This window comes from Macaca nemestrina, chromosome 2 (genome assembly GCF_043159975.1).
Source record: "Macaca nemestrina isolate mMacNem1 chromosome 2, mMacNem.hap1, whole genome shotgun sequence".
Taxonomy (NCBI): domain Eukaryota; kingdom Metazoa; phylum Chordata; class Mammalia; order Primates; family Cercopithecidae; genus Macaca; species Macaca nemestrina.
In genome coordinates, this window is record NC_092126.1 from 48,664,273 (window position 1) to 48,687,431 (window position 23,159).

At 32.2% G+C, this 23,159-nt stretch overlaps 1 protein-coding gene across 4 annotated transcripts in view; it reads right to left on the reverse strand.

The window, feature by feature from the left end:
- Positions 1–325: 325 nt before the first annotated feature.
- Positions 326–23,159, reverse strand: part of LOC105470016 (procollagen-lysine,2-oxoglutarate 5-dioxygenase 2) — a 91,525-nt gene continuing 68,691 nt past the window's right edge. For 3 of the 4 annotated variants that reach the window (XM_011721710.2, XM_011721713.2, XM_011721712.3), the window contains exons 8-20: positions 21,944–22,045; positions 18,687–18,812; positions 16,906–17,027; positions 15,319–15,423; positions 12,104–12,229; positions 9,468–9,609; positions 8,250–8,312; positions 7,167–7,280; positions 3,669–3,734; positions 3,030–3,134; positions 1,755–1,901; positions 1,520–1,645; positions 326–1,350 (exon numbers count right to left, since the gene is read on the reverse strand). In XM_011721710.2, the coding sequence (XP_011720012.2) occupies positions 1,195–1,350; positions 1,520–1,645; positions 1,755–1,901; positions 3,030–3,134; positions 3,669–3,734; positions 7,167–7,280; positions 8,250–8,312; positions 9,468–9,609; positions 12,104–12,229; positions 15,319–15,423; positions 16,906–17,027; positions 18,687–18,812; positions 21,944–22,045 (1,500 nt within the window). In that variant the 3' untranslated portion in view covers positions 326–1,194. The remainder of the gene's footprint in view (positions 1,351–1,519; positions 1,646–1,754; positions 1,902–3,029; positions 3,135–3,668; positions 3,735–7,166; positions 7,281–8,249; positions 8,313–9,467; positions 9,610–12,103; positions 12,230–15,318; positions 15,424–16,905; positions 17,028–18,686; positions 18,813–21,943; positions 22,046–23,159) is intronic. The other variant, XM_011721711.2, reaches the window with a different exon arrangement.

A 23,159-nucleotide genomic window follows, 5' to 3' on the forward strand; every position in this document is an offset into this window, starting at 1 on the left:
TTTTTAAAAAAATAATTAAATGCACTACTCATCTCAATGAAATTTTTCTTTTTCCTCACTATTTTCTAGAACTTTCTAAAAAAGGAAACAAAGAAAAAAAAAAAACCTGTTTTGACTTAAGGGCACTTGCTGATCTTGACACTTGATAATACTTTAATGGAAAGGTTTTCCTAAATCTAATACCTGCTTAATATAATCCACTTTGGAAGATTCATCTGAAGAAACATAGGGTTTGATTTTTAATACAAAGGTAAAATAATCTGCCTTACAATCAAAACAAAAATGTTTTCAACTATATACGCTCCTCGGTTGTGTTTTGTACTAATTTTCTTTTTTTTTTTTTTTTTTAAGACGGAGTCTCACTCTGTCGCCCAGGCTGGAGTGCAGTGGCGCGATCTTGGCTCACTGCAAACTCCGCTTCCCAGGTTCACGCCATTCTCCTGCCTCAGCCTCCGGAGTAGCTAGGACTACAGGGGCCCGCCACCACGCCCGGCTAATTTCTTTTTTTTGTATTAGTAGAGACAGGGTTTCACCATGTTAGCCAGGGTGGTCTCTATCTCCTGACTTCGTGATCCGCCCACCTAGGCCTCCCAAAGTGCTAGGATTACAGGCTTGAGCCACCGCGACCGGCCCCTGTACTAATTTTCTTGAGGAAAACGTTGTGTAATTTTTTGTGTGTTCCCTTAGTAACTACTGTAAATAAGACCTGCATAGGTGTTCAAAAAAGTACTTAGTTGCATACAAATCCAGTTAGAATCTGATTTTCAAGGTTTTAAAACTTGGTAATTCATTTATACCCATTTTGTCTATATTTCCTCTATATTTTGATAAATAAAAATCTTCCCATGTTTTTAAATAAGAAAATATTAGTCTTGTCATTTGTACCTAAATATTTTATCAACTTGAAACACAAATTCATAAATTGTCATTATTCTCAGAGGCAACAAAGCATAGAAATAAATATTTAAGTTTTTTCTTTCTTTTCTTCTTCAACCTGTGTTTTAAGGCTCAGAGCAGACATTAAGAAATATCAAACAATTTTTATAAAAAGTTTTTCAAATGTTTGGCCCAAAGTGAAGTTGTTCTGTTGACGCTATTTAAATATTCCTCTCATATTCTCAGACACAACTTCAAAGACGTGTTCATGCCAGTCATTCGTCCAAAGAAATTTCAATTCAATGAAAAGTAAATAACTTAGGGATCTATAAATGACACTGCAATGTATCTTGTTCCATTTTTAACAGGAAGTCCTTCATGCAAATGTGTGAGTCTCCCAGGATGCATGAAGCTCCAGCCTTTTCGTGGTGATTCAATAGAGCAATTGTACCTTAGAAATTTGCAACCACCTCCCTAAAAAAGTTAAAATGAAGGAATATATCAGATTATATTTAACCAGTGGCAAAATTCAAATTATGTCATTTGAGCAAAATTTAAAAAAGAAAGTAAGGCCTAAGGCAAAGTCCTTTTCATAATGACGTATTTCTTTTGAAAAATCTAAAAACACAAAAGTCATAATTACCTGAAAGTCTTCTCCCACATTATTAAGCGCAATGTTTATGGTAAATGTAGAAGCATCATGATGAGGACGAAGAGAACGCTGTCTTTCAGGGGAGTATTTTACTACAAAATTCAGTAGTGCAAATCCCTGAAAAAGCAAAGTAAGCCAGTGGATTTGCTTATTAATAAAAACATTAAAAAGAACACCTGTGTAAAAGTTGGTAAGAAAGAGGCTGGAGGGGTGGGAGGATAACTACCTTCGTATAGTAGCCTGCAAAGACCTTCAGTGTAACTGGTGCAATGAACTCCCGGATAAAATGAAGCCATACATTCTCCAGATCAACTTGCTTCATGTGGATATCATCAGTTGGGACATTTTCATAACCACCAGATATACGGCTATCCTAGAAACAACATTAATGACATCATAGGTGTTGTCCACGTGCAATTCCCATTTATATTATAGTTTTTTTTCAACCACAGATCATAATAGACAAGAAAAATAACAGTAGTTCCAATGTGGCATATCATCTGCTTTAACTGTAAAATTATCAAAATAACTTAGGTAACATCTTTGTCAATGATACAATGATGAAACAAAGTAAATAAGGTCAGTAGACTCCTTTCCTACTTTTTATATGTATATGTAAAGTTTAACTATACAGTAAATAAAATTGACTTCCTAAGCCCTCATATCCCCTCTTAAAAATGAGTCTTTTTTTACACTGACCCTTTAGGCAGTCTTAGCTGCTAGATGAGCATACTGATGGCATATCTGCTTTCTGTATTACCAAATACTGAAAACAAGCTTTCCCCGCCCTTCCTCACTTCTATATTTGTAACACTCAAAAGTCTTTGAACGATTGCTTTTCATTATTTCACCACCTACCAACTTTAAGTTTTTCCTTATACTTTAAGCTTCCCTCTCCCTTATCAGCTCATTAGCTGGGGGACATAATCGTGCAGAGGCAGTAATATTCCAGAGTATTCTACTAAAATGGCATGTGGTTCTCAGAGGAAAAGAAACACATCTAACCACTGGCAGGGGTATTTCCTGCCAAGTCTTTGACATTGAATGCAAATGCAAAACTGAATTACACCTAAGGCACTCAGATCCCTCCTTCCTATCTTTACACACAAAAACACAGTTTTGACAGATAAAGTTTGCCTTAGAGTTTTCACCACAGCTCACTGTGAAAATGCAAGAATAAAAAGTGGCCTTGGAAAACAGTGGTATCACTCTAAGACATGTGTTACCTAACATTAACTCTGGCCTGAGGACACCGACCCTTAGCAAACATCCAGTGTAATCAAATGCATAAATGAGAAACCCACCCAGACTGATGAAATTACTTAAGTGTTAAATAACTGGTTGGTGGGAGAAGTAGACTGAAATCAGCCTTGGCTAGCCAATTTTTCTAGGTCTAGAACTCGAAGACATATGAGAAAAAGTGTATAACCCCTCAGAATTATCTGAGTATCTACTTAACCCACACACACATTTTAGTTCTTAGTGTGAAATTATGACTTACATGATGTTTTCCCCCAGACCATTTGCCGTAATGTTCCATTTCTTCTACTAATTCATCACAGGCTTTTTCAGAAAATATGGGGAACCAAAAGACATCTGGACAGGGCTATAAAATATGCATCATTGTTAGAAGACATAATAACTTCGGTGTCTTCGTAGTCTAAAATAGTTATTTTAATAAGTATAAAATAAAAAATCCTATATGACTAGGAAACATAGTTTTCCTTCATGGTTTATTGACAGTATTTTTTTTCTCATGGTACATAAATAATGGTGCACTTCAGAATTGATGACATCTTACATTCTCAAAAATTAGGTATTAACAGTAGTTTTGAACAATAAGCTAAAAGAGAATTCATGTTTTGAAGATGTCTCTGAGAAAAGACTCTTTCAGAAAGAGAGCCAAGTCTCTTCCAAAGATAAGCTTTCACTGTAAGAGTTCTACATCAGAGATCTGTCAACAGTTCCTGTATCTAGTGGTGTCAGAAAGCTATGACACTTAGGAGCATGCTTTTTAAAAAGGCATGCTTTTAAAATTTCTCCACTTTCACATCTTCTGTGAAAGTAGTATTATATTAATAATATTTCTTCTGGAAAATAACAGCAAAATTTTCTATACTTTGTAATCATTAATACAAACCTGTTCAACTATATTTTCAGTGAAAATCTTTGAATAATCACGGTTTATATACTTTTCCTTCCAGTCCTATAAAAAGAAGTACATATTAAAACAAATATCTGTATAAATACTGAAAAGTATAAAGCTTATGCATTTTAGAAATTATTCAACTTATAAATGATTATGTATAGTGGACAAAATAGTAATTTTCAGAAGCCACAGTATATGGTTTAATCTTTGCCTGGTTCTGAATATGCTTATGTCATTCTATGAAATACAAAATTTTTATTTATGAAATATTGTACCTCAGGATTTTTTAAGTAATCTTATGGTGAATAGATTTACACATTTTACAGATGCTCCTTGACTCACGATGACGTTATGTCCCAATAAACTCGTGGGAGGTTAAAAACACACAATACCCTGATAAATCCATCATAAAGTTGAAAATTCCTAAATCAAGTCACCATAAGTTGGGGACCATCAGTATTTTAATATATACACAGAGTAGGTAAACAAATGCATGCTTAAAGGTAAAAGACAAGAGGCAAAATTCTACCAAAAATATTTGTAAAAATGAATTAGTGAATTAATTAACTAGGGTCTGTCTTATATGTCTATAGTACATTATTCTTTTTTTGATTTTTTTAGTGAATTTTAAAAATTTCTGCCTTCACTTCAGTCATTAATATTTATCAAGGAATAAACATGAGTTTACTAGCACTTTCACTTCTTTCAGTTACTAAAATAAGGGTTAGGGCTCATTACTGAAAAACAGTTCCTCTTTATTCTAATTCATGAATTTGATTCTTTTTGACCAATTTCTGGCATAAAATCCACACATAAAGATATCTAAACTTTTTTCAACAGAAGCTAAATAATTATTTTATTGGGTCAAGTTCTTTATGCAAATATGGGTATTTACTAAAACGTGAACATATTAATATATGGAGTGATACAAGTATCCAAAAAGATCTCTTAAATTTAGAATATTTCTAGAAATTGTTAATTTTCTCTTTACAAAGTACAAATACAAAGAGCCAGCAGGGAGGAAGTGAGACACAGATTCAAAATAATTCCAATCAAAAGATGTTTCAAAAGATATTTGCCTTAAATACATCTTTTGAGGCTCCATTTTAGGGTCTGAATATTTATATCATAATTTATGTCGTTAGTTTTGTATATCTGTTTATATGGAACTCAAACATTTTTCATGTGGAGGAAACAAAGGTAATCTTCAAAATTTTAATAAATTTCATGTTTATATGGTATATATGGATCAGATTTCTATATTATCTCATTATTCCCTCTAATATTAATTAGCTTTCTGATTCTAAAATATGGGAAGAAACTGAATAATCATCCATAAGATTTAAGAATTTTTACCTATAGCATTTTTACCTGTGCATCAATACTGATTTTTCTTCAAGTAAAAAAAATCCCCCAAGATTTTATTTTAGGGCATTAGTATTAACATTTCATTTTAGATCACCTTTTAAATCATTGAGTAAACTGTGACTTTATTAATTTCTTAGATATTCTGATAATGGGATAATCAATATGCATGTTGCTACGGGATATCCCTCACGAGGCATATTAAACAGGTTGATTTAACAGAGAACAAAGAAAGCCATGGAAAGAAAAGTTGTTCCTACTCAGTTCTGATGTTTTCATTGCTTACTTTCCAAAGACTTGAATCCTTGCACAAATATCTACAATTCAGGATATAATTCAGGACATCCTACCAGGAACCTAATGACATCCAAGAAATCAAATAATTCTATCCCTTAAGAACACCAAGAGATTCAATGGTGAAGTGAAATATGGAATTCTACCCTCACGACTAGAAAACACCTCTTTTCAACTTTACTTCTGTGAAAGAGGAAGGTATGTGGCTAAAATGGTACAAAAGTACTTTTAAAATAACAAAATGTCAAAAGATGTTATATTCCTATTCAGAATATTCAGAGATTACTACACTTACTATCCCCGTATCTTAACTATTCCTACAAAACAAAGGACAACTCTCCTCAGGTGGATTTAGTCTGCAATTTAAAACTTTTACTATTGGCAAGGGGAAAATCATTACAGCTGTGTTACATGTCTGATTGTTGAAGAGAGTATTTTCCCCTGAATAAGTGTGCCACTTGCCTAACAAAAAGATGTCCCTGTAAAACACAAAAGGAGCTAATTACTGCAGATTCAACTCTGTTTAAAAAAAAAAAAAAGAAAGAAAGAAGAAAACAGATGTTAAAAAGAAACCGTTTCTTCAAGTTAAGACTCTCTTCATATGCTGAATCAGCGTTCTCTGCAATTCTCTCTGGCTATCTTTGATGTACATTCACAAAATTGCCAAAAAATAATTTAAAAAATGTATTTTCCTAAACAAAATTCTTGAATTTTCTTCTAAAAAATCAAACTATTATAATATGTGAGCTATTTGTAGACATGCTTCTAAAATTATGATTAAAACTGGATGCTGCTTTTGAATACACAAAACAAAAATACTAGAATATTGGAAGACAACAAATTGATAATTTCCTTCCCCAAACCTAGTAACTGTCCTAATAAAAAAGAAAGTTATTGGTCAAGTTTAGATCTACTGTATAGATCATGAAATACAATTAATTATGTCGTTTTAATTTTTTTCTTTTTATTTACTTTTTAAAAATAATTTCAGCTTTTGGATTCAGGCAGTATATGTGCAAGTTTGTTACAAGTGCATATCGCATGATGCTAAGGTTTAGGGTATGACTGATCCCATCACCAAGGTAGTGAGTATAGTACCCATTAGTTGATTTTTCAACCCTTGTCCCCCTCCCTCCTCCCTCACTCCTCTAGTGATCCCCATCATCTACTGTCCCTATATTTATGTTCACAAGTACCCAATGTTTGGCTCCCACTCATAAGTGAGAACATGCAGTATCTGGTTTTCTGTTCCATTAATTCACTTAGGGTAATAGCCTCCAGCTCTATCCATGTTGCTGAAAATGACATAATATTGTTCTTTTTTATGGCTGTATAGTATTCTATGGTGTGTATGCACCACATTTTATTTATCCAATCCATCATTAACGAACACCTAGTTTGAGTCCATGTCTTTGCTACTGTGTGAATAGTGCTGCAATGAACAGATACAGATGCATGTGTCTTTTTGGTCAAATGACTTATTTTCTTTTGGCTATATACCCAGTAATGGAATTGCTGGGTCAAATGGTAGCTCTGTTTTAAGATCTTTTGAGAAATCTTCAAACTGCTTTCCAAATTGCTAATTTACATAGTGACCAACAATGTACAAGCATTCCCTTTTCTCCGTGTAGCCTCACCCACATCTGTTTCTGACTTTTTAATAATAGGCACTCTGACTGGTGTGAGACAGCATCTCATTGCGGTTTTGATGTGCATTTCACATTATGTCATTTTTTTAAAGCCTTTAACCACATTTCATATTATTAAACAACTGATTTATAACCACTTAGAGTTACAGAAAAATAATAAAGTTGAATATGAAATACATACCACAGGATTTTCAAAAATCTGCCAGAGGTCATTGTTATAATGAGAAGTATTGTAATTAGCAGTGGATAACAGCCTTCCAAATTCATGTCTATTAGAAATGTACATAAACACACCCTATATGCCAGAAAATAACAGCATTAATGTCAGAGGTAGGTAAAAAAGTAAATTTAATCATATGAAAAATATATAGAAGATATTAATTTCAATTTTTGTATTTCATTTATGAACATGCATTTTTAGTATTCATATAAAAAGTGCCTGGTTTTAAATAAAAAACTCAAATTTTGATTATGAATTCAGACACCACACAAAACTAGTAGATAGCACTGACACTCAACTGAAAAAAAGAATGGACTGTTTTTGTCCCTTTCTCATTGATCCTAGATGCAGACATCAGGGAAAAAAATTCCTGTTTGAAAGCAGAAATATTTTTGAGACACAGCGCAATGAATTATACCTCTTTTGGTTTCTTTCTCTTTCAAAGAAAGCATCACATTTTTAAACAAGAATTCACTGCCAGTCATATTTCACCAGTCTGTTTCATTCCTTTCTTTTTCTGATGTTTAAAGGCTAACGCGCAAAGGAGTTATGCATTATAAAGGCAGATAAAGAAAACCAGTCTCATATTCTTGCCCCAAACCAGACAAATGTGGAAAACACCACGAGGTAATGTTGTTTCTTTTTGGACCTGTTTTAATGGTAAAAGAGTTAGTGATTAATAACTCAATGAGGTGCACCTAAACCTTACTGTAATCAAATTCTATTTTATACTTACTTCTATCCCCTTCTCTCCCTTTAAAAAGAAATAAAAACCTAAAGAAAGAATGAAAGGGACTTAGGTTTAACTTTCTCACCTGTCAACCATAAAATATAAATCAGCTCAAAGAGCCAAGAGTTGACTATCGCACAAGACCCATGCCCAAGACACGCAAAACACACACACACATAAACAGATGACTGATGAATATCAACATTTTACCAAGCTAAATGCAAATAAGGCCCTTAAAGAAACTTTACTACTAGGCAATATACTATATCAAATATTAAATAAACAAAAATAAACAAAATAAGTAAAAATAACACCTTTGGGGGGCTGAGCATTTGGAATGTTTCCGGAGTAGGGGAGTCTTTTTCCCTTTGTAAAGTCTAAAATGAAGAGAAGCATTGGGTAAGTTGACCTGTACACCCGGCTCTCTCAGGTATCCTTTGGTAAATAAAAATAATAGCAGCTGTTGATCAAAAGCTAACATTCTGAAATGTCCTTCATAGACAACATGCAGAACAAGCAAAGCTTATAGCGCACACAAAGAAACATCTCCAGCTCTTTCAGCCCTTTCTTTTCTTTTTGGGAGGTGTTGGGGGGTCAAACATAAGTCTAAGCTCATTCCTTAGCAGAATTTTCATTAGACACATAAGACAATGGAAAAAATGAGTGAGAGAGGCCATTCCATGATGCGCTGTTGAGTCAAATTAGCCAAACATGAGCACAAAATACAATCACATAATAATGCACATAGGTTTGTAGAGAAAACAAACATATTCAAACAACACATGCTTTGTTAAACTAAGAAAAAAAATACTTGCCAACTTTTCTGATTTTTCATCAAATCACAATTGCTTATATAAATTTGGAAATCAGAAATAAAATAGCCCTATCATTTCCAAAACCAAAAATCATATCAATATATTCTAAACCATATCTATACATTTTGAATTTTCTAGTCATTTTAAGTTTATTTGTAGTGCAGCAAGGTATCATTAGTATTTTATTTAGAGTAAATATACTACGTATCTCAACTTTTCTACTAGTTTGGTGATAATAATCCTGCTTTTTAAGAATGTGAAGTTAATAATAATTTTAAAATTTCACCTGGTTAGAGAAAATGTAGACATTAATTTTAGAACAAAAACATCCTTAAATCTGGAAATCTTGTTTCATCAAAGCTTATCTAATTAATTTTAATTAGGTCAAGTGTTCACTATAGAATTTCAAATTAAAATAAAGATGTATTCTTAAAAGAGCAAAGCCGATTTGTAACAAACACAACTTTATTTTTGAAATCCAATTCTGTTGCCTATGAATTAGCGTGAGCACAAAAACTAACATTTTTCATGCCATTTCTACAAGTAAATGTTAAATTATCTCCAAAATTGCTCCCCAATTTTTAATACAGAACCAAAAAAATTGGCTAGTACTTACAAATTAGCAAGACAAAGGGCATCAAAACACAGTGACACACGAACTGGTAAAGCAAGCCATCTTACAAGAACATTCAAGCAAGCCATCATTGCATATCTTACCATTTCTCTAGCATTTCGGCAAAGAGCCATATCAGGATCCAGTTTATCACGAACAAAATAATTCCTTTCATTCATCTCTAATCGGAGTGTCTTTCCTTTAATTAAGTACACATTAGCCATGTATGGTACATTCCATACTCCTCTGAAAGTAAAGAGAAGACATTCTTAAATACCACAAATAGAAACAATTTTAAGTTTCATTTTTACCTTTTTAAAATAAATGCTTTGTGTTTAGATTTTGTATACACACATTATTGAATCAATATACAAATGTATTCAATGATATTTGCCCTATATATATGATTACATTTTTTATAGTATATTTAATGAGATTCAGGAGATAAACCACCCCCCCTTTGAATACATTTCAATTTTGGGTTGGTGTTTGTTTGGCGTTTTTATTATAGCTATCATATCTCAATCAGTTGTTACAATTAGACTACTATAATCTGTTATATAGAAGGTGTTTCTATTTAAAATTAAAGAATTTGATAGGATGAATCGTAACACACAACCAGTGGTACACTAGACACAGCTCATACTGGCTCCCCAAAGTTAACTTTTACTGCCAAGTCCATGTTCAGTAATTTCACATTGGAAACTTAAAATCAGCCATGGTAGAAGTATTTACTCCAAACAAATGGGCAAGCTGTTTAAACCAGGGAATCCTCCACCTCCAGAAGCCAGTTGTTACACATTGACCAGCATACCACTGAATACAGCCTAAAATTCTCCAAAACTATATTCTCTTACCATTCATTAAGCCATGTTAAATATTTTATAGAAAAAGGAAAACATGAAGAAATACAGCTGGTAGCACATGAATGTTGGAAGGTTCTTTTATAATTCATCCTTTCCCACATCTATATTCTCACTCTGAAAATGACTCATTTCATAAAAACTGCAAAACAAGTTTTGCCTCTAAGACTGTGTGCCTTGCTTTTAGAGAACATGAAGGCAAGATCTTGACCAAGAAATGTAGTTAGATATTAAAAGAAATATGATATTGTATCTTACTAGACCAGCCTCAAAGAAAAATGCCTTAAGGAGTTACAGCAGTCCCCGCCTTATGTGAGGGTGATACATTCCATGACCCTAGTGGATACTTGAAAGCACATAGTACCAAACCCTACAAATATACTACTATGTTTTTTCCTACACATACAGACTTATAATAAAGTTTAATTTATAAATAAAGTACAGTAAGACAATAGAACAATAACAATATGCTGTAATAAAAGTTACATGAATGTTTACAATTTCTCTATCTCAACATATCTTCGTATTTTCAATCCACAGTTGACTTGAAACCATGGAAAGCAAAACCACAGATAAGGAGGAATTACTGTATAGAATGTATCAGCTAAATTCAGAAATTAATCTCTGGGGAATTATTCAGTGCTTCAGCTTACACACACACACACACACACACACACAAAGTTGCTCCTTCGTGTAGCTTTTGGACATGAAGTGTATTCCAGTTCAAAAGCCTCTGTCATATTTTTTTCCTTATACTTTAGACAACAATGATAGGAGGTTGGACAGAAAATCACCAATGCCTAAAGCAATTTGAAACGAATTTTCCATTCTTCCTTCACAAACCCTCATTTCTGATGTGCCCAAGATACAATCGGGTATACTGTCTATACAACTCACCCAGAGTCAATACAACTGCATAGAAACAACAGAACACAATCTTAATAGCATTTTCTCCTCTACCATGCATTTTAATTGCAGCTAACAAAAACCTTTATTGTATTTACATCATTCAGATTGAAGCTTTCCACACCAGTTACTATTTCAACAAGCAACACATCTTTTTACCACTCAACTATTTGAACAGAAACGTGTACCTTTTTTTTCTTCTAAATTTAAGGGCACATCCTTTTAGTCCTAAGAGTGTACTGCCCCTTTGTAATCAGGCTGACATGTTTGAGAACTAAGGCAAAGCATGTAATATCTTAGTCACTCTGGTCCATCATATGTATGAAAAGAAGAACGACATTCTTCCCCAATATTACCTTAGCAAAACTATTTCAATTGTGATTATTTTTAGTAATCAACCATTGTCTCTGAAATAAATATAAATCATGCACACGCTTTTCAGTAAATATATTCTTTTCAATCTCTAGAAGTAAAAATCTAATATTTGTGAAAAAACATATTTAAAGCAGAATAATAGCTATTTCACACACAAAAACATCATGCAATCAGGAATACTGGAGTGTTCTGGCTGTTAGTGTTACTGTTGGCTTAATTATAAATTTTAAAACCTATCAAAACAACCCTTAATTATAACCATTAAAAAGTCAGTAAACTAAATCCCCTTTCCAAACTTTTAAATAAAGAGTATTACTCTTCTATCAACCATACTGTGAGTATGGTAACCATATATCATCTCTTAGTATTCCCCACAGCAATGAGCTTGTTCCTTTGAAGATTTGGGACTTTAAAACAATTTTTTAAAATATTAGTTTTATACTGGTATTTCAGGATTCCAAGTGGTCTTGGGTTCCCAAATTCCCATTAACTATAAAGAAAAGAGATGAATAAAAAAAAAATTTCAAGTAATACTAATAAGACTACATCTTTAGATTATGATATTTCACATTAAAATATTAAATCAAGTAACTTACACTCTATTTCCTTGAACAATATCCACATAATCTTCAGATCGTGCATAGTATCCATCAGGACTCAATGCTCCCCAGAAATTGGACCACAGCTTTCCATGACGAGTTACAAGAGGAGCAATGATCTTTCTGAAGACAGAGAGAGAGTGAGAGAGAGAGAGAAACCTATATAATTATTTATTTTTAAATTACCACAGAACTATGTATTTTGGGCTTAGCATGACATATAACACAATAAAGCTCATTTAACAAACCTGCAGTTAATAAAAATAAAATAAGGATCTTCTTTCCCAACATCTTTGCTTAAATAAGTATATTGCTAATTTTCAACCATATTTCTTAAAAAGAGTAACAAAGAAGGAAAAAGTAATTGAAAATGCTAATGAATACATAAAAATGACTTTTAAAAATGCCTTGCTTACATCCAACAGAGGGAAACTACTTTAGTTATTTAATTATATTTAAGTTTAATTAAAGTATTTTGGAACCTATACTAAATGAAAACAAATATTTTTATTGTCACTTGGCAAACAGCCCCAATGCATTAAGATATTCAATTAATATTTGTTGAATTTTTAAAAAATGAATGAAAATGAACTGAGACGTTTGTAAATAGGCACAATTTTCCTGTAATTAAGTCTCAAATTACTTAAGTATGTTTCCAGTTTTCCATGACTTTAAAAAATGACTTGTGATTACAGTAAGCTAGTCCTGGCAACACTAAACTTTATTTTAGAAAGCAAATTTATGGAACAACTATTCTTTATAAGAAAAAAAAAAAAAAAAACCCTATTTCACAATACCTCTATCTTGTGAAGACCAGCTGGGCCCTTTCTATTACATGCACAAAAGTGAAATAAAATAAACACACATCGGGCCAGGCACGGTGGCTCATGCCTGTAATCCCAACACTTTGGGAAGCCAAGGTGGGCGGATCACAGGGTCAGGAGGTTGAGACCATCCTGACCAACATGGTGAAATCCCATCTCTACTAAAAATACCAAAAAAAGTTAGCCAGGCATGGTGGCGCACACCTATAATCCCAGCTACTCAGGAAGCTGACACAGGAGAATCGCTTGAACTCGAGAAGCGGAGGTTGCAGTGAGCCAAGATCGTGCCAGTGCACTCCAGCCTGAGCAACAGAGCTAGACTCCGTCTCAAAAAATAAATAAAAATAAATACACATCATGCAAAATAATAAATTTTGGTTTATTCTTCCAAATTCCGACTAAACTATTAATCAGAAACACATATATTGTTTTGTTTTGAATACCTACAATATTGGAAATAATAACATGAATTAGAATCTATATACATTAATTTTGGAAATAATTCAATATGAATAACTATCAAATACTTAATTTAAAAAGAACTTGTAATTTATAACCCCAGCTGCCTCCTGAAAAGGTTTAAACCAACAAATTTGGGAAACCAAAATCCATCTGCTGTATATCTCGATGTTTTTGTGAATGAAAAGGAAGGATGGCAGCCGAGGAACGATTCATATTATTATACAATTTAAGGAGTAAAATTTAGAGCAAGAGAGCAAATAGAGATAGGAAGAGGAGAGGAAAAAAGAGAGCCGATGAGAAGCTAGAAAGCCACATGCCCAAGATGTGTCACATCTCTTTCTCTACCCTTCAGTCGAATCTACTAAATCTTGCAACATTCCTGGCATATGTGAATAGCTTATAGAAACCGCATGTCTAGATACAGAAGCAAGAACCATAGGTACTCCATAAACCTAAACCTTTGACTAACAGAATTCCATGGAGACATGGCTTGAGTTTTACTCTTTAAGGGGCAAGGACCCAGATGGCAGGTAAGTTCCTTATGAGGGAATTTTTTCTTCTTTTATAAGGTTTAAAATGTTTAATATTAAGGGGGATATATGCCAAATACATGGTGTAAATTCATTAAATAGTTCACCAAGAGAATAATTAATATCTAAATTATAGTCATAAAATGAAAATATCTAAATATTATTAAATACCTCTATCTTGTGAAGACCAGCTGCACCCTATTACATGCACAAAAGTGAAATAAAATAAACACACGTTGGGCCATATAATAATAACATCTAAATATTATTAAAAAGCATATGTGCATTACACACTATAGCATTTCAATCAAATTAAGAGAAAGCAATGCAAATTCAAGAAAATAGTACTGAATTAAACTAGGTTTCAAGAGTTACAAATCATACACTATTTCGTATCTCTAGGGTATCACAACTGCTTTTCCTTGCCAAATGATCAAAACCTCATTCATATGCTTTGGAAAATTACCTACAATGTATAGATAGTTAACTTAGATATTGAGTATCTATAACACAGCTATACAGTTGTGTTGTATATACAGATTGCTACAGAGAGGTCTTAGATTTTTGAAGTAAAAACTAAACTCTCAAATTTACAAATTCTAGTGATATATATAGATATTATATATAGGGTGGGTTAATAAAGTATACTAGATTTCTCATGTATCTTACTTAACAAAATAAAAACAGTCATTCTAACATTTCATCTGCTAAACACTCTACTTATTATGAGAAATAATTGTGTTAATACATGTACTTACAACACCTGGCACTTAATAAGCACTTGTTAATGGTGAGTTCTTAGCAAGAGTAGTAAAAATGGTATTAGTAGTATTAGTAGTAGTATTGACAAACAAACATTAATATCATTATAAACTGATATACGTGGTGTCTTTTTCCCATTTCAATTGAGTTAAATGAGCAAATAGGCGCTGTTAGGTGTTAATTAGTTTAAAAGTAAATAAAGCTACAAATATGACTGTGGGATGATTTATACCTCTGAAATTTCTTTCTGATACTAAGGACTACAACTCTGTATGCAGTAACTATTTTGGTCAGAAGTTTTGTGAAATTCTGCTTTAAAAATATCTATAGAGAATAAAACAACTCTAAATTTTAGTATCAGATATATCATAATTTCACCTAGCTTTAAACAGAAAAATGGGCCAAGTAATTGTATTTGTGATTATAACTAATATTAAATATTTCTAGATGTATTCAGGTTGTTTTCTATGACTCTTAAAATGAAAAATAATTAACTTGAATTGAAAAGTTTATAAGCTGTAGAATATAACTAAGTTCCCTCAATTTACTAAACACGCAATAACTACACTATGTTCACATCAATATGAAAAATGATCATTTTAACCATAAATTGATATTGAATTTTAGACAGTACCTGTTTTGTTCAATCAAAATTTTTAAAGTCCTTGGATTTGTCAAAACAACATCTGCATCCACACTAAAGTAATAATCACACTTTTCATCCTGACGGCAAAAGTCCCTAACATTGAAAAAGAAAATGAAATGGGCATGAGATAAAATAAGTATCTGCTGACTGAAAAATGTTAATATAAATATTCTTATACATAAAATATGGTTCTCTAGCATACTTTTCTAATCAAAATAGAAAGACAATAGCTGAAAGGATATATATATTGTCTTAAATTTCAAAATGTTCAATTTAACACAGATATTCATAAGGAGATCACCTCTAAAATTTTAGGCCAGTTAAAATATATTTTCAAGCCACTAAATATTTTAAGGCATAAAACATCCACAAATCAAAATGTTTTTGCACACATACATACACATGCACACAAATGCAACTTGTATATCCCACAACTCAGTTTTAAAAGAATGTTGGAGATATAAGTATATGATTTTTCAGGTATTAATATTTTAAGAACTTGATTTGCATCAAGTTTTCTAAGATAGTTATTCCCCTGCCTTCTCATCAAGGGCAGTGACTATTTTTGCTTTCCCTGGTACAGTTTGTAACATTATCATCAGGAATATCAAGGAATGAACAACTGAAGGTACCAGATGACATTTGGGTTATCAACTTCCTACCTCTGAGCTCCCCTCCCTGTCAGTCCCAGCCAGCACTTTTTGCTGTTGTCAGTGTGTGTCTCCACACCACATTTGTTCCAAGCAACTGTCAAACAAAATACCAGACAGGAACACTTGGTACAATCATGAAAAAAAATTTTAAAAAATATGTTCTGAATGTGGACCCAGAGGATTCTCCAATGAATAAATTATGGAATCATTAGTAATAACATCAGTTTGGTTTTCCAGAGGCCTCTTTTCTGTCTATCCCTACACCCCCAACCTAGTCAGAATCCAACCCTCTGGGACCTCAGCTTCTGCAGCACAGGCATGAGGGTTCGTAGTAGATAAGACTAATTCCTGATGAGAATGGATTATGTCTTCACCTTTTTATCAGCTGCTCTTAACACACTTCCTGGCATTCACTGAATACACGATTGTTTTTACTACTACTAGAGTTTTATTAGTAGAAAGAAGTATTAACAGGGCTAAACAAAAGGCCTACAATACCCCTTCTTGGGATTACAGTATTATCTAGATCAGTGAGCAACTGGAGAGTAAAAGCACCTGTTTCCCCCACAGTCTAAAAACACACTTTTACTACACACAACCTTCAGAGCGTACATGTAACTTCAAGTCACTGCTATGAAAGTCATACTATTCATTTATCTGCAGTTTAAAAAATCTTGATCTTACTTTGAGTCATTTGATTAAACATATTGACTCGTAGCCATTAAAAGAAAAACATAAGTAACTTCTACAGCCCTTTATGTATAAATAAGTACAAATATAAACGCAGTCTAAGTTGGCTACTGCATACACAGACAAATAGTTTGAGACACCCAAATTTAGCATAACAATTTTAATTTAAAAGTTTATTTTTTCTTAAAGTTTCCTTAGTAGAATAATTTAATTTTAATTTATTAAAACATACATTCCCATGTTTCTGGCTTCTGCTTGACTTAGATTTTCTTCTGGTCCTACTATTTTTATAGTTTTGATTTCATGCTTAGCTTTATCAAAAAATACCTTGATGTCCTTTTCATGATAAACTTCCTGTAACATATTTTAAAAATCAAAAATTAGAGAATAAGACAATAAGATGACTGAAGTATTCATATGTAGAGAGTGCTTCACATTCAAAGTCGTGAATTCTACAATTCAGATATTCAATTACATATAAAATAATAACCACATTAAACATGGTATATTTAGATATCACTTAAATGTCACATGAATAATCTTAAATACATATATATCAATATTCTTAAAGATGCTTCAAAAATCTGTCAACATCTACTGCTAGACAAGTCTTTGTATAAATACTTAAATCTTTAATAGGTGTTTGCATAAATACTTAAATCCTGAGTAATATAAAATGTTTCCAATTGGAGAAGAAACATATGGCCTGTAGCCTGGAAATCTTAGATATATGTTGTAAAATGTCTAGAAAACTATGTCTTCCAAGCATAATAGTCATCAATCTAAGTTATAAATTTAAATAATCACATTTTACAAAATACTCTTTGAAACCAGAGAGCAAAATAAATGGTCATATACAATAAAGTTGTTTATTTACCAAAAAAAGGAAAAATTTAACAAAATTCTATGGGAAAACCATCAACATAAAAGTTACCAATTTTAGTGTGATTCAACTGTGCTAAAATTCACATAAGATTATCTGTCTCCGTCATTAGAGTATTTCAGAGATTTTTGTCAAGTCTCTGTTTTCTGAAAAGCTGTTGTTGTTTGCAGATTTTTAAAATAACTTATCACACAAAAGCAACATAGAGTTAATACTAAATAACTGAAGGTAAGAAAAAACTTCTGCCATCAAGGATTTTAAGGCCCTATGAAAGCAGGGAAAATATAAATAAAAGATAATACATAAAACCAAAATACTTTAGTGAAAGTATATATATTACAACATATTTTACAAAGCAAATGCTCAATTTTTCCCCATTTTAAATCCATTTAAGCTAGCTTCCTGCAGTTAAAATATTCCCTGGACAATGTGAATGGTTAGCTGACATTTACATTAGGAAAAAAGAACAATGGTAAACAAACAGTATTAGGACAGAATAGAGAAAATCGCACAATTCACAGCTATTGAGTTTTTCTAGACAATGTTAAATACCAACTGTTTTAGCAGATGAAAAATAACTGAAAAAATATTGAGGAAAAATATCTTCAAGTTTAGAAATATGTGGGAGGTATGTAGGAGGCTCTGAATATTTTTGAAGAAAATGACAGTATCAAAATCTTTTGGGGAATGGCATGCCCTTGTGTGATTCATCAAAACAGTACTCTATCTGGAAATTGTTTCAAGTTTTGATGATATGTTATTGTTTTAAATTGCAAACAATTTAATGACCAATTCTATAGAAGAAAGTACCATAACTAACCCAAAGGCAAACGGATTTAAGGCCCTTTGAATCTCCTTCACTCTATGTTAATTTAAGCTATATGATGATGGTTAATATTCAGTCATTTTTGATCTACAGAAACTGGCAGTTTCATGTGGCTCCTATCAATATTGTGGTGCTAGTCTCTAGACTCTAAAATCCTTAGGTCCTAAAAAGGCAGGGCTATAATTACTCCAAAAATCCTCCACTGAACTTAACCCAATGAATTTTATTAGACATAAATAACAAATAGTTCCAAAAAAGACCAGAAATAGTTTTAACATAAAACATTCTTTTCTCAAATACTTACTTTGTTATGAATAAAAAGTTTAAGTGCTTCTTTTGGGTAATCCAGTGTCAACAATATGTCCAGAAACCGAGGTAGAAAAGGTGTTGGTTGCTCAATAAAAACACCTATTGTTACGTTTGGATGGACCTTTGTTTTACACCAAACATAAAAAATTATCATTAGTATGGTTTTATTTTAAATTTTATTCAAATCTTAATCACCATGACACAAAAAATACTAGAATACCAATTCAACATAATCTGCTAAATTTGAATTGCCCCATGGCAGTTCTCTAACACTTGAAACAAATTTTTGTGGCCCTCTCATCAAAGTGATTTTACTAAATCCCATCTTGGTTATGAGTTAGGTTTAAAAATGAAATTATCATATTTCTGAATCCCATCTTGGTTATGAGTTAGGTTTAAAGATGAAATTATCATATTTATTACATGAATGTAATTCATGGTACTGCTTACACTACTAGTCAATGCTTCCTTTAAAATAGCCCTTGCCGAAACTTCTTCACATCTGAAAGCTATTTTGAAAGCTTCTTCTAAGAAACAAAATACTAATTGTGTTTCTCTTTTTGTTTTCATGGCTTAAAGTTCAGGGCTTAATTTAGAGCACAAAAAAAGCAATCGTGGGAGAGCTGAGACTTTATCCTTTTATTTCCTTTCATTATTATATTATGTATAAGGAGAGCTATCTTCTTTTACTAATATTAATATATCTTATCTGAATGTATATGTTTTAATATATTTTCTTAAGTTCTCTTTAGATATGTTTTGGTGTGGAGTTTATCCTTCATTAATTGCACAAACAATTCTGAAATAGCCATTATACATTCCAATCCACATCATGGGCAGTATTTAGCAAAAGGAATGAAAGTTCCTGGCTTGAAAGACTTTCAAGTAGATGGGGAAGACAGAAACACAAGTAAATGCCCACATAACAGTGTCATGACCAGAAATCTATGGAAGACTTGTTTATAATGTCTTACCAAAGCCATGTCTTAAAGTCTGAACAAAAGAACTACAAATTTTTTTAAATACCTTATACGTTAAGTGCTGAATTAGCAACCTTATTCCATTTTTTCATACACAGTACCTCACACATTCCTCCATTATCTGTATAATAACATATGCTTGCATAAAAGTACACCTTGTACACTATCATACTTCTTTACTCATTCATTCACTTGCCCGAATATTTATTAAATGAATAAACAAATACAAAGAACACAAAATATCTACTCTCTAGTAGTTCTCAATTTAATAGGAAAAATAATTTTAAAAGTAGGTCAACACTGTCCTTTATCAAATGAGATGATGTATCTCATTTGATTTTCATAAAAGTCTTAGAGGTCTTTTCCCAAATTTGCACAAGAGGAAAATGAGATTTAGAGAAATTTAAGTAACCCAGAACACACATATTTGAGGGTAAAGTGCTGGGTTTCAATCCACTACATCACCATTATCAACCTAAGTTCATGTTTATACAATAACAACAATATAACAGTTAACATTTATTGAAGGCTGACCACTTCGTATATATATATTAAATTTATACAAATAAAGTATTATTTACATATTTGTTATATATATTCATAATATATATGTGTAAAAAATTTCATTTAACATTCCTACCAACACTCTGAGAAAGTCACTATGACTTTACATATAAAGAAACTTGCCTATGGCCCACATCTAACATTACGATAGGCTTGGGACTTAACTACCTACACAATTTTAATTTTTATATCCCTATTGAAAAATAGCTGTATGTAGCACATAATTTTATTGTGCATAATGGAATGAATAGTTTTCTTTTCTAGCACATTTTAACAAGCTGTAAGACAAAATAGCTTAAGTATTAAATCACATACTCCTAACATGCAAAAAGAAAAAATGTTAATATAAATATTTTTCTATCTTTGCACCAGAAAGTTTATATAAAAGGACATAAAATAGATAAAAAGTATTAACTTGCCCTCCAGAAGACAACACTACTTTCAGCAAAAAAGATCAGGATAAATTTTTAAATATCTTCATGATGCAGCTTCATTCAGAAATATTCTGGCATTCTTTCCAGATAGGAAACAGTTTGCTATTTGAGAGACTGGCCAAAAACCTTACTTTCAAGTAAAATAGGGCTCTATTCATAAGCTCCTACATGTACACGAGTTACTCTTTATACTCCTTTCAGACAATGGTAAGAATAGAAACTATTTAATTCAGGAGCTTGAACATATTACAGTAAAAGTATTTTGCATTTGCATGGGTTCCAGAGTTAGTAGTACTATATTCCTAAGAGCTTTATTTTTGCCTATATAGCTTCTACGTTTCTGGCTGCTATAGGTACTCAATGAAACTATGGTGAATGAAGGAAAAAAATCAGTCTTAATGACAAAATAATTCCCTAGAATCAATGCTTCGTACATATAATCTTCCAAGTTATGAGAGCAATTTTTTGGAAGAAAAATGTTACTGTAAGACATCAGCTCTGGCTGATGTTAGAACAAAGATACATAAAAATGTTTTATAGACTAATAATAAATATTTTCAACTCTTTGTTCACCCTCAAAACATGAATGATAAAATATATCTGTCTCTGAAATACATACAAGTAACACCATGCCTAGAATATACACATCACACAGGTAAAAATACACAGTGTCAAGAACATAGTCTGGAGCCAGACTCCCTATATTCAAATCCCAACTCCAACACTTAAAACTGTGTGCTCTTAAACATGTTACTTACATTTATGCACCTCAGTTTTCTCATCTGTAAAACTGAGTCAATTGTACTACTTACTTTAGGAGTTTTGTGAAGTTTAAATGAGTTATTATACGTAAAGCAGTTAGGACACTAGTGTGTTATATAATCAGGTAATATTAATTTTTACATATCAATTTTGAAAATCCAGCACAGATAAAATTAGTCAATAAAAATACTGAAGCCTTGTAATGATTTTTTTCTCAATGCTTTGCCTAAGCTAACAGACTGAACATAAGAGCACCCAATCGTAGTAAGCTATTAAATATTAACCATAGGACTCTTTCATTGGGTTCAATTATTAGCTGGTTTTTCTTTCAAAAACAGTTCCGAAACACAAATCTATCAATTGGCTGAATCACCATGTTTTAAAACTAGGTACCTGTTATCTATCATAAAATCAAAACTATAAAATAATTTGCCTTTTTTCCTACAAATCACTGTATTTCATGACAAGGTACTTTCTATTACTGCATTTCACACATAATCAATTCCACTTACATCTACTGCAGACAAGTCGATCGTATCAAATTCACAAAGAGTGCAGCCATTATCCTGTGTCCATGAATTGGGTACATAGTTTCCAAAATAATTCAGGAGAATCTTGTAAATGAAGGAAAAGGTTATTTATGAAAGCAGGCCTTTCATCAATGTGGTTTCATTCTATAATCATCTAATTTAAAAGCATGTTTTCTGCAGTAGGCATATTCCTTTAGTAATTCTACTAATATATCATCTGTAGTGCACACTGAATAGTTTTCTCCAGAATATGAATTGTAAAGCAGGAAAATGTATGTCTAGAAATGCCAAAAAAGTCTTCTAAATCATAAAGGTCTTCTAAATCATAAAGGTCATTTTATTTCATATTATGTAAGATATAATACTGGAACGGATGATCAAAAAGAAAAAGCAAACAATGAAACGGTGTTTTAAATAGGCTAGTAAGACTTATTAGGAAAAATACAAATACAAATAAGAGTCACATGAATAGTAATTTAGTAATAAGATAAACCTGTTTAAAGCTGAGCACAGACACCTACAGTAAATGGGGCAGTAGTAAATGTGACCTCTAACTAGCACAACGCCACACAAAATAAATACTAAGTAAGCTCTGTTAACCAAAAGACACTAAGCTCTTCCAGGAAACTATGCTGCTATAAGCTAAGCTTCTGGGCAGTGATTCAGGGGTACTGATTCAGGAAAAGACAGCTTGCAGATCAAAATAGATCCAGGGCAACCCCTAATAACAGTCACCTGCCAAACTCTATTGAAAGTAAGCTAAAGTACAAAATTATTTCTCTACCCATCTTCTTTCAAATCTGTCTGAGGATCCCCTTTGTGAAGTATCAGTCCTTAAACAGCTATTGGCATTCATTTTAACTGTTAAAAAAAATCTGTGCTCTTCTGTGTGTTTTGGGGAGGGATGGTGTGAGGGAGGAAGGATAGGTGATGGAGGTAGACACACTTAGATTTGCTCTGAACCCTCAAACAAAATCTTTAATATCCCTAGAATTTGAACACGTTAGGGAAAATCCTGCTGAGTAAATAAGTGAAATTACTACATCGCAATTTTAATACTCAGTAGTGATTTGAGCATTTATATTAATAGGTTTTTCAAATTTTCTTTCCACAAACTATAATTTTGCCTCGTGCTATTAAAAAGAAGTACCTAAAATCCCTATTATGATTATATGGTCAATAGTTTTTTATTGGAAAG